This window comes from Perca flavescens, chromosome 9 (assembly GCF_004354835.1).
Source record: "Perca flavescens isolate YP-PL-M2 chromosome 9, PFLA_1.0, whole genome shotgun sequence".
NCBI classification, from domain to species: Eukaryota; Metazoa; Chordata; class Actinopteri; order Perciformes; family Percidae; genus Perca; species Perca flavescens.
This window is the reverse complement of record NC_041339.1, coordinates 17673268-17686177: the sequence shown is the minus strand read 5'-3', so window position 1 is coordinate 17686177 and position 12910 is coordinate 17673268. Positions and strand designations below refer to the sequence as shown.

At 42.4% G+C, this 12910-nt stretch overlaps 2 protein-coding genes across 5 annotated transcripts in view; one reads left to right on the top strand and one right to left on the bottom strand.

Annotated features, from left to right (window-relative positions):
• agbl4 (AGBL carboxypeptidase 4) overlaps positions 1–12910 on the top strand; it is a 449873-nt gene that overhangs the window by 102753 nt on the left and 334210 nt on the right. The window lies entirely within an intron of this gene.
• The window catches only part of elavl4 (ELAV like neuron-specific RNA binding protein 4), an 84607-nt gene that overhangs the window by 47987 nt on the left and 23710 nt on the right, over positions 1–12910 (bottom strand). For all 4 annotated transcript variants that reach the window (XM_028588578.1, XM_028588579.1, XM_028588576.1 and 1 more), the window contains one exon: positions 2008–2094. In XM_028588578.1, the coding sequence (XP_028444379.1) occupies positions 2008–2010 (3 nt within the window). In that variant the 5' untranslated portion in view covers positions 2011–2094. The remainder of the gene's footprint in view (positions 1–2007; positions 2095–12910) is intronic.

The following is a 12910-nucleotide window of genomic DNA, read 5'->3' as shown; positions in this document are numbered from 1 at the left end:
ACTTGGAAGCAGGGCTGGTTTTAGCAAAGGAGAAACGGCACATATTTCGCTCTATTTCTGGATTATCAAAAGACTGGACCTGTGTTCTAATAATATATCTCAAAGCAGAATTTAAAAATTTCCCAGTTTGTCCAGAAATAGTTTTCGAAACCATTTTAGACATTTGCAATGCGTGTACTTCTCGGCTTTAATCACTTTACTTTTATCTATCTATCTACCTGCGTGCAATGGTAAGCAGGGATGATGATAAATGAAAAGTGGGCATACAAATAACTCTTAGTTACAATACAAATACCACAATATATTCATATTAATATAATATAAAATAACATTGTCAGCACCATAAAAAATGTGCAGTTCATTTTAATGAGAAGATCAGACCCGCCAAGAAAGGTCTTTACTTATGTAAAAGTGGGAATATCTCTAAATACCTAAACCAACAATGTCATATGATGGCATACAGGGGCTTGAAGCATCCATAATTTCCTCTGGCTTTAGGAACAGCTTTAGAAAAAGGCTTTATTTCTCATTATCTAGTTTTCTTCTTTTCCTCCATCTAAGTGTTTAAGAGCAGCAGCAACACAATGTCAGTCTTTAATCTGCTTCCATTCTCTCTCTCTCTCTCTCCCTCTCTTTCTCTCTCTCTCTCACACACACACACACACACACACACACACACACACACACACACACACACACACACACACACACACACACAAACACAGAACAATGGCCCAAGCCCACAGCAGAAAACAAACAGACAGGGAGATGTCTAAAAGCTCTCAAGATGAGAGCTGCATGCAAATTGTTCTTTTGACAGTATCCTTTCCTACTCACTCACCCCTCTACCACAACAGAGATACAGAGACAGACAGAGGGAGAGAGAGGGAGGGAGGGAGGGAGGGACGGACAGAGAGCGTAGACGAAGAAAAGGAGAGAACAGTATCTAGCCATAACAGAGTTGATTGGAGAGGGCCTTATTAAATCTGTTTACATTCCCTGCTGGGTTCCATTCTGTCAAAGAGACTTTCAACTCCATGGGACGTTTTCTGAGGAGTTTTTCCACCAAAATGGCTGCCTCTAATTAACAGGGACCTGCCAAGTCCTGGTGGCCAATTATATTCCTCTCCCTATCCCTGCCCACCAGCATTTGTGCTGCTCAGCAGTCCACTTCTTGTTGGTTGTGAACACTTCGGCTGCCCCAGCTCTCCCACTGAGAAGCCTAGTGCTGTGGACAGAACTCACTGCATGCCCTGCTGAGTTGGTACAACACACAGCCCTCTCAAGATCTCAGCCTCAAGATGCAGCTTCTTATACTCATGTAGGAGGCAGAGTCAGCACTAGTCTGTAGATGGTGTGCAGTGTTAGATAGAAATTAGAATGTTTGCTTATTGTCGTAAGTTGAAAGATACCTGATGGTCATTCCTAAAACTGGCATCCTAAGAATAACAAAGCAATTTGGCTTGACTGGAACAATGCTGAAGCTACAGTTGCTATTAAGCAAAATGCATGGGTATTCATTTGGGATTTTTAATGAATGCTGGAGCGCTCAATACAGGAGAAAGGGCAGATAATTGTAGTGAGCAAGTGTCTGCAAGGAAGTAGAGGTCCATCAAAAATGCCCACAGGTGAAGCTTTGCATGTGTTATCAAAAGCTAAACAGCACAATTGATTTGTAACAGATGTAGTATAAATACTAAAACATCAATATGTACATATAAATTGAAAAATAAGCATTGTTTTATGGGCTTCCTCATATATATCCAATGGATGAACACGTCAGCAGTGAAAAGCAATATTGCTTTTCGCTCATCTCTGCACAACTTCCTCTACCCTTGTAATCCCCTCTCCTCCCTCCATCAAACAATGCTCTGGTTCCAACCGTCTCAGTCAGCAGCATCACCAACCAGTGCGTATTCATGTAAGCACAGTACAATATCAGATCATATTACTTCATGGGTGTGTAAAATGGCTGGGCCATCTTTTTGGCAGCAGTAGTCTCCTTACCATCTTTGGCTGTGTCAGCAATCCCTTCTCTGCCCAGCCCTGGAGCTGTGGGAGCTCTGCCTGACGCCACTGTGTCTCTGTCGACCCCTATGGAGCGGAGCACAGGGAGGGAGGGACGCACAGCCCACCGTCAACATTATACACTCACCATACAAGGTTAGGGTTGTAGTGGGATTTGGGGTGGGGTTTAGGGGTTAGGGTGATGGGGAAAATGGCTCACTAGAAAAACACAGCTACACCTTCACAGTCCTTGCACCAGTCAAACTAAAACAAAGACGGGTGGCTCAGGAGTTTTGTGTTTGATTGGGATCACTGGTTAAGATAAGTGTTTTGCCTTTGGGAAAGAATAAATTGGGGGATGGTTAAGATTTGAAAAAACTGCATTACCTAAATTGTTGAAATATTTCTTCATGCTGAAAATGAAATGGGGGGGTAAAGATTTATTCAGTTGTTTCAGTCTGTTTTAATAATTTACTTCATAATAGATTGAATAAAATTGCATGTGTGTGTGTGTGTGTGTGTGTGTTGAAGCTGGCAGATTGGTGAGGTGACTGCAATGACCTTGGCAGAGTTTATAATGAGGGTTTCCCTCCTGCTCCCTTTGGGTAAACAAGCCTGTGGTTGAAAAGACAGAAATGCCACAAATGAGCAGGAAGTCTGTTCACTAGCTCTCCAGAGCAGGGGGCTTAAATGCCTGCAGGTATCTACGGATGCTACAAGCAGCCAATTTAGCAGGAGAGGCGGAAGAGAGGAGGGATGACCTCTGCCTTCATATACTCCTTCAGAGAGATGACGAGAGAGTGGGGGATCAGATGGGAGGGGGAAGAAAAGGCAGGGGCTGAGTAATGGGGAAGACACTTCCAATACTTCAAAGAAAGAGAGAGACAGAGGTGGGGGAGGAGAGAGAGAGACTGTACATGTTCTGTTGTCAATGTGTCTTGTAAACTTTAGCAGGAATGCATAATGGAGGTCTAAATGAGAGTGAACTGTCAGCTTGAATGGGCAAAAGAAGATACAGGGGACCATGGAGGTCAGGGTAGAAAAGAAGACAGGAAATATTATTTCTACTAGCTGACTGGTAATAGTGAATATTGGGATTTTTTTGGGGATGATCATATAGAAATATCAAGCTGAGCCACCTTTGTTTTAGTCTAGTGAGGGCCAAAGGGTTACCATTGAATAGCGGCTGTGTCAAATATAAAAACAATTTATGCTTTGTAAATCTGACTGGGACAAATTGGTAAAAAGTATTAGGTTTTTTATGTTAACATTGTCAAGTTTTTAGCTGTGTTAGGTCAACCTCATGCAGGGGTGCCAAAGCCAGTAAAGTGTACATCTGTAAGAGCCAAAAGTGTTCAGCGCCAGGGATAGCTACAGCCCTGGGGCTAAGGTGCCCACGCTAGGTACAGTTTGGAGCCGCCACGTACAGTATAGTGGTGCTCTAATTAGGAGGACAGAGGACAACATAGGCTGCTGTTAAATGTAAAGTTGAAAAGCCTCCCTGAAAAAAGAAAGTGTTAGGCAGAGGTGAAACATCAAGAGCATTTTTCACCCATTCTGCAAAGCCGTCATTTTATGTCGGGGTGGAAGGGAATGGTGTGCCGCAGCAAGCAGCCAGTGCAGTGTAATTGTAGCATGTTCAAATGTGGTGATAAAAATGTAAGGAAGCAGCAAGCAGATGTATATGAGTCTCCATTTCAACAGCCAACACACAGTGCAAGAGAGCATAATGTCGGAAAAAAAGGAATATTACATTTCTCAGAAGTGCGCTTAAGTCTCTGCACAACTCAGCGCTCAGTATTCAATGCTCAACCATTCGATAAAACAAACAGTCTCAGGCGTAACACACACATGGCACACACACGGTTTCATCTTTCTTCATATTCTCGCTGTCGTTGCGTTTCTCACATGAACACATACATGCGTCTTCTGATAAAATCTCAAATATCTTATCTCTGGAATAAGGGTGCAATGCAATTACATTCACCAACCACTGAGATGAAAAACCGCTCATGGATACATTTTCAATTATTCAGGGAATACATTTCAGTCGGTGCTCAGATGCTGGGAAAACTTATTATATAATCAATACACTCTATAACACTGTTAATATTTGATGCCACAAAAGTGCTTCCTGTCTCCTTGGGCTTCCAGCCAATGGTGTCTGGGTACTGCAGTCAAATAGGACGAGCCTTATTCGCCTACAGCAAGGAAGGGGAGTAAACATTTGTTTTTCTCTAACAGTCGAAGATACCAAAGGCATAGGCGGCTTTCTTTTAGATTTACTGTATATGAATCTATTTTTACAAGTATTTCTTTCATACTATGCACAGATGCACAAAGCTGATGTCTGTCTCCACTTCTCCACAGCCCTATGTCACTCATGGTACAAGCTAAAATTTAAACGACCAAGGAGTTTGTGTTTTCCTTTCCTGTCCTTTTCACCTTCATCATTGCTCTGCTGCTTTTACACAATAAAACCACCACTTTATATTTCTGGCCTAGTGCAGGCTTTCCTCCCCGTTCTCTTACAGAGCTTAGACAATCAATTTACCCTGACTTGGCCAGGATAGATGGAGGCTGTAGAGACTGCAGAGTAGGCAGTATGCTGCAGGATCTCTCCACTGATAGACACACTGCTTGGCAGCTACAAAATGGAGCCAGCATGCAACCATCTGACTTGTTAGACATCGCCTCACCATCTTGCTTCAGATATTATTAGTGATTTCCTTATGCATCTTATTTTCATTTGGTTTTAATTATTTGGCTTGTAAAAATGAGAAAATAGGATGATGTTAAATCATCTGATAGAAACCATCACCATATTATAATTTAATGGTCAGATAAAGATATTTTAAGAGAAATAATTACATCCAAATATACTAGCAATTTGTGCCACGAGTCCCCATCTTACTACCACAAAGCCGCCACACCAGATACTGCTAAACTCAGACTGAAACTCCTTCTTTGTTCCCCAAAATGATACTTAATTGGAGTTAGTGTTACTGAATTGGAGTTCCGATTAAACTGACTGAGACACAAAGAGATTAATGCGACTTTACAATCTCAGCTTCTCGGCCAGTCAAGTTCCCTGTATTGCTCACTGCTATTGATTTTTATTTTTCTCTCTCCCTTTCTTCCTGGCCTTCTCTCTTTCTTGCCATCTCTCCACCTCCACCAGCATCTTCCGAGCTCTGAAATGTCCTGCAGGTCAGACGGATGCTGGGCCGGATCAATCAGAGAGAGTAATCTGGGACGCCTCATGCACGCAAGCACACACAGACACATCACAGATACTCGAAACACACACACACACACACACACACACACACACACACCCCTCTTCTCTGTTGCACTCTGGTCTGCCTGCCTCCAGTCTCATCGATCTGCATCTACTTTACCAAATGGATTCTTCTCTTCTTCTATCCTCCTCCACCACTTTTCTCTCTGTGTGACTTGGAATAATAAATGTTCCAGACTGCGCAAGACGTGTACGTAAGCAATTTTTCATTTAACTTTGGCTTGACTCTTTCCCCCTCTCTCTTCTTTCTCTTTTGTGATGTTTCAGTCTTCCAGTGAGATCGATGCAGCTTTCCCACACACTCCCTCACAGCCCATGGGCAATCGGCACATACTTGCGTTAGGTCAGAGGTCAGGAGATGACGGGATACAGCCAATTGCCGAGGGGTATGACAGACAGGATCTATATAATAACCTCAAGATTTATACTTCACAGACAATTAGAGGATGAGTCTATTGGCAGAGATTACTAATTTCAAATGTAAAATATCTGATGTATTGCTCAGTTTCACTTATTTCTGAAAGCTTAAGAGTCTGCATTTTGCCGTATGTTCATAATCAAAGTGATGTAACTTGTTCTACTTTATTCACATTTACTTGGCTTGATTATATCTAAAAACTTTTTCTCAAAAACTATTTCATGCTGCATTGTGGGCAGTCAAAAGACCATCCTTCAAGGACAATGACTAAGGACCTGCAATGCTCCATACATGCACAGTCACATTCCCCTCTCTCTCTCTCTCACACACACACACACACACACACACACACACACACACACACACACACACACACCACAGTCTCCTTTACTCAGCCAAACTGTAGGCGGAACTGGAGCCATTTGTCCACTGGCTGAATCCCAACTCTGCACCAACGCATGCAGGAAATTGGTGAGCATCTTGACTCTGGAGATGGCACTTCAATTTGTGCAGCTCCAGTGACTGGTGCTCTGCAGTTCCTCCCTTGTGGGGGTGTGAGATCAGCTGGACACCTGCCTAGCTGTTTGGCTGAAGCCTGCAGCATGAGGACTGTGCCTTGGAATTGAAGGCCTGGCCTTGCCTGTCAGCCCAAGTCCCTGTCCCTCAGCCCCAGCCCGAGCCTGGCCTCTCAGGTCCTCATCAGAGTTCCACTAGTTTCACCCCTGTGCCAGGAACAGTCCCTCGCTTGATGCCCCTCACCCTTATTTCTCGATACAATCCTCAACTGCAAGTAAACACAGCCCCATCATCCCAACCACAATCTTCTTGAACGGAATCAAATCCCCATCAACAGCTTGCCAGCCTTTGTTCCATTTCTAGATGCTGTAGCCGGCATCTCAGTTCCCAGCTCAGTCAAATCAGCAAGATACCTCTGCTGTGCATTGCTGTCTGTCCTTTCTGTAATCCCTGGGTGTGATGGATGGGAGCGATCACTGTCAAAGCCCTGAGCTTGGACATTTTGGTGGATTAGAGGCTAAATCATCGTCTCATCCCCTACATGGGATTCAATTCTTAATTAAATGTCATTAATGTCGTTAAAGTTTTTAGTGGAGATGATATCTATCATGTAGGGCCTGTTCAGTAAGTATTAGCCTTGTTTCTGTGAATGGTACGCACAAAAGACATCGTGAAAAGGGGTAAAAAAACGGTAAGGACCCTGCTAACATAAAGTAGGCCTACATCACGCCTGTTATTTAACATGACCTAAAACGTTCCCAATCCGTCCCAATAGGGCACATCTTTTTTCTCTCTGTCTTCCTTTTTCAAAACACAAAATCATGTTTGCCGTGACTATGTTAAGATCTAACCTGGTTACTGTTACTGTGACTGTTCTCTGAATAAATACAAGTGACACTGCAACAGAGTCTACAGCACTGCGATGACAAAAACCTGCACTACTCTGGATTGCATTTCAGGGAATAACTTGTGTTTCCGTGCAGTGCTCATTTCCATGTTGAGCTGAAATTGCTTTTAGTTGGGCTGGGACAGAGGATCGAGGACGCAGAAACAGACAGCGAGGCAGGGAGAGCAAGCAGGCTGATCCATCTGAGTCAGCACCATGTGTCATAAGCCAGGACGCCACCTCCACAAGTAGCTGGCAGGTGAATGTGACCACGCACCTGTGCAGGCAACGAGCCATTTTAGTGAAGCTGTCTCCTATCTTTAGCAAAATACCCTAAAATACACCAGCGCATCGTAAAGAAGCATATGCAAACATGCACAAATCATGCACACTCAACTCAACTACCTAACTATACACCGTTACTGTGCCCACCTGCATGTACAGTATCAGGTCAGAAATAAGCAATTCAGCAGTGTCATGCTATTGCAACCAACTAGAAAATACATTACTCACTTGCTCAAGCCTGCATTCATACTTGTTATATGTATAAGAAAAGGACTTGAAGAACAAGGTAACTGGATAAAGCAACTTTCCAAAAAGGGGTCTCTAAGAATCTCCCTGAGCAACTGAATAAGAAACTTGTAAACTCCTCTGACTGAACTCAATTTTCTGTAATTCACAGTAGGAGTTGGTTTGAGGCTGGAATGGGTAATATTGGTATTTAAAGAGCTATAAACAGCCTTGAGGTATATGATAAGAACAAAACCTACAGCACAGCACTTACATTGAGAACAAGGGAGAGAGAACACCGGCCGGCCGCTAAGCAGAGGCAGAGCTCTTCCTAATCTAATCACTGTTTCTTCCATCAGCTGCTTCTCAGACACAGCCTGTGTGTGTGTGTGTGTGTGTGTGTGTGTGTGTGTGTGTGTGTGTGTGTGTGTGTGTGTGTGTGTGTGTGTGTGTGTGGGGGGGGCATACTAATAATAATAGCTAAATCACATAGACACAAACTGACTGTTGTACTCGAGAATTCATTCAACAGCCTTGGGTACTGTGGGAGGGTGTGGCTGAGTGTATGTCAGTGTGTGCTTCGCTAATCTGGTTATTGATTCAGCTCTGATCCGGAGCTCATATAATCAAATAGCTGCAAGGGAAAAGGACAGCCGTCCGTCATCTGTCTTAATAAGTAAAGAGTTTGATAGAGGCAATGAATAACTGGAAACTACATGTAGATGTAGAGGAGGTTACGTCGCTGATAGACAGACAAGCTAAAATGTTTATAACTATCCTCTGGCAAAACTATTGGCAACCTTCTTTCTCAGTGACAACATGAAATATATAATTACTTTATTTATTCTTTTGATAGATATAAGTCTGGGAGCCTGGGTTAAATATTCAGCTACATTAATCACACTGATTTCTTTGTGCTTTTTGAATATGCCGTCACTGTAATAGCTAAACTATTTCAGTCACTTTCCAAATGCTATAAGGTTGCTTTGTACTAGTCATTACACAATCAATTTGGAGTTTGACTTGGGAATTTATAGTGAGCCCATCTTCTGTGAAGATCTAATCTCAGTGTAACATGATGTGAGAGTCGTGCAATTTAGAGATGGCTTCTACTGCAGCAGGAAGAGAGGAGAGTGAGACACAAAAGCCTAAATGTATATCGGCACAGCTGACAGATGAGGCCCGCCGGGCCGGCACACCAGCTACACCATTAAGTGTGGCGTGCATTCAAACGAGCAGATTAATCCCCCCTACTGCTATACAGTGCAGAGTAATTGAAAATGCCCACAGGAGACTATCCTTGCGCGTATACTGTAGCATGTGCCAGGGAGACAACATATAGAAGGCGGTGGCTGATTGCCATCGAAAATTCTGCAACTGCGTTTAAGTCTGACAGCATATGCCAGAGAGCCGTGCAGCAAAGAGATAGCAAACATCTATCTCTCATTTTATCTCTCTCTTTCTGACTTTTTTTCTCCTAATATCAACTTGACAGGTGCTGTTCATGCCTGCTGCCGCAGTCTTGATAAGCATTGTATATTCCATTCCCTCCATTTCCATTTAGTTATACTGTTATACTAGAGTAAGGAACACATTCCTTCCTCCTACTGTCGATTAGAAGGGAATATGCATTGACTGTGTGAGAATCCGTATTCCTGTTGGGACTAACACCTTCAATTTTAGAATTACTATCTCAAATGGTGACCCGATAACTGCCACTAGGTGTAGCTGGTTGGGTATCTCTGGTCTCCCATGTGCTACGTCAAAAAGGCCAAGCAAACCTCTGACCGACAAGAGAAAATAGTCAGGGTTTTATCTACCTGCTTGCCTGCGTTTTCTCTTAATAAATCATGAGGAGATAGCGTAGCAAAGCATGCACAGATATCCTTTTAGAAGAAGTCTGTCAGCTTAAATATTATAATCTTTATGTACAGTGGTCCTGATCTTTATGAGCAACTGGCCACAACTGACTTTCAGAGGGACTTTCTACATCCCTTTTTCGCCCGCTGTGGGATTTTTCAGTGTCTCGGTATACTGCGTAGAGCACAATCAGCCTTTTTTGTCCCTGTGTTAGTGTTGCTATTGATGAGATAAGGCAGGCTGGAGGCTGTCGTGTGGAATGCTGTGTTTGTAGGCCCTAATGTGTCTGTTACCAACAACAATGGCGCCATTTTGTAGCATGTTCAGTTGCATGTTCAATCTATAATTCATCTGGCTACAGAAATATATAAATGTTTAATATGTTAGAGGCGGTGAGGACTGTCGAAAGCATGACCTTGAAACGTCCTTTAAACATCACACAGCAACAGTGCCGGGGCCAGTTAAACTGCCAAAGCCAAACAACAGGCAACGTACACACACACACACACACACACACACACACACACACACACACACACACACACACACACACACACACACACACACACACACACACACCCTGTCTGCCTGCCTGCTGATGCTTTCCGCTGCTTTCTGTTCTCTTTTTTTTTTCCTGGGATGCAAAATGCAGATGAGACGAGTCAGCCGCTTGTGCATAGCCTCAGGAGAAACTGCCACTCAAATCCAAACATCTGTATGAATACCAAAACACACACGGTACAGTGGAGGATGAGAGAAAGAGAGGGAGGAAGGAAAAGAGAGAGAGAGAGAGAGAGAGAGAGAGAGTGTCAAGGGAGAGAGAGGATCGAGAAAGAATGAGCAGTAAAGTAGCTAAGAAAGCCAGTGTTCCTCTCTCCTTCTGTATCTTTGACTGAACAAAGGGCTATAAACACATGAATACCTCTTTCCTCCCACTGTATTTTCCATTGGGATATTTATTCTGAAAAGCAGCGATACACAACAAGGGCTCGGTCCTGTGTTTGCTAGTGGGCTGAGGCGCTAACACTCCCCAGCTGATTATGTGTCTGTCTGTAGCAGTTTGAGCTGCTGCCAAAGGAATTAGGTCTAGTATTTGTGAATGCTGCTCCCCGCACAGCAGAATGCCTTGCCATGCCTCTCAGATTTCTAGCTTTTTTTTTTTTTTTTTTTAAAAGAGAGGGAAAAAAAAAACACATTTTAAATAAATGAAGGAAATCGCTGTGGAAGCCTATTAAATTTTCAACGTGACCGTTTTGTGAGTCTTCATGTGTGTTTAGGCTTCACACAAAAGGAACATTTTAAAAACCAAAGCGTGCTAATTGGGACAGAGATTGTTACAGCAGCTTCTTATTCAAACAGGCTTTTGGCTCATTAACTGCTTCCATCCAGCTTTTGTTTAAAGGAAAGTGGAAAAGACATTTAAAGACAATAAAATATTTTATGATATTTATACAGACACTGTACCACCAAAATACTGATAGATTGCATAATGCACTGGCACAAAATATGCCAAGGCAATGGAAAAACCTCTTACCTCAAGTGGAAAGGCAAGACGAGAAATGACTTCTTCTATCTTAGTCGTGTCATGTCACACACTAATCAAATCTTTACTTTGTAATAGCAGCTATATTTTAACTAGCAGTCTACCACATTTAATTATAGATGGATTTCATGTCATATTAGTGTCATGCAATATATCTGTATTTTCCATGAGAATAATTAAATTTCTTTCTTAAAATTGAATATTACTAATTTACTTTGGCAGGTGTTTGATTCTAGCATAAATTTACAAACTAGTTTAAATACTGTATTATTGTCTGCGTAACTGCACATTGAGGGAGGACCTGACGCCCTTCAAGGGACATTAAAATGTTGGGGGGGGGTTTACTTTACAAGTTAATATCACACTGTTGTGAGTTTCCACTTATTCATGAAGAAATAAAGAGGAAAAAACTTCTGTACGGCCTTGCAGGACTTCCCCAGTTGTGCTCGGAGAGATCTTACCAAACAAATGTAATCCAACTAAATGTCTTCGACTTATTTCTCTGGCTAACATATATCACTATAACCTCTGTCTAAAGGACCCCACTCTAAACCTCATTACTGAGTGGGGTCAAAGTTAATGCAGGAACCATGTAATTACAGCTGACTGATTGATGTCTATTAGTCTCAGCTGTGACCCATCCTTTTGTATACACCTGACTGGGGCCGGCCATTTACCTGAAACTAGAGAGGGGCCATGTACAGTATGATACACACCTGACACACATGCACACACACACACACACTAAACATTAACTGTATGTGTACCCACATGCATAATAATTAACTACATACATAAACTATACTACAAACATAAACACAATGTGACATTTGACATCTCAGCATTAATTAGTGTGGATGTGATGAACTGTAGTGCAACCTCTGAATGTGAAAAAACAAATTAAACCACATTAACGGCAGCACAACCATGACTAGACACACAAAACACAAAGCTTCTGGCCGCCTGATTAGCTCACCTGGTAGAGCGGGCGCCCATATATAGAGGTTTACACCTCAACGCAGCGGCCACGGGTTCGACTCCGATCTGCGGCCCTTTGCTGCATGTCATTCCCCTTCTCTCTCCCCATTCAAGTCTAAGCTGTCCTATACAAATAAAGGCCTAAAATGCCAAAAACCATAATCTTAAAAAAAAAAAAGCTTCAGAATGCTGAAGGCCCTCGGCCCTAGCTCGCGTTTACCTATTGTCCCCATACAAGTCTATTTCACGAAAGTCAGACATTCTCTACACTACATGCCAAGAAACAATGCACAAACAGCAAGTCAAACCCACAGCATGCATTATTCACCTCCACCAAAATGGATGTTTTTCTGCTGCTCAGTAAAACACACATCACAAACAATCAAATTAGCCATACACCATTTTGAAAACTCTTTCTACATGCAAATAAGCACACGGGGTGCTGTAAAAACAGGGTGCTTAAATTTCGTTATTCTGTGATGAAAATCTCAAAAGAGCACTAGTCTGGGTGGTCTGCCTCAGTTTGTTATATGTAAGTTTATCACAAGGTGTCAAATAGTCAATGGACGATCTACTTTTTTTTGAGCAATTTATTTTACAGCAGCAAAATGCTATAAGATTAGAGTTGTTAGAAACTAGAAGAAAAAAGCAACAGTTTAAGATACATCAAATATCTTTGCACTTCATTGCAGGTTAAGCTTAAATTCCTCTATCATGTTCCTTATCACTAAGAATTTATATTTCTACTAGCACCACGCAAAACAGTTAAAAGGTCTGTTCATCTACATATATGATGACACAGGCAAACACACCTACAGTAAATCCTAGAGAGCAAATGTTTGACAATAGAGCAGAGGCCAGAAAATCCTCATAGGAACACAGGAGTGAAGA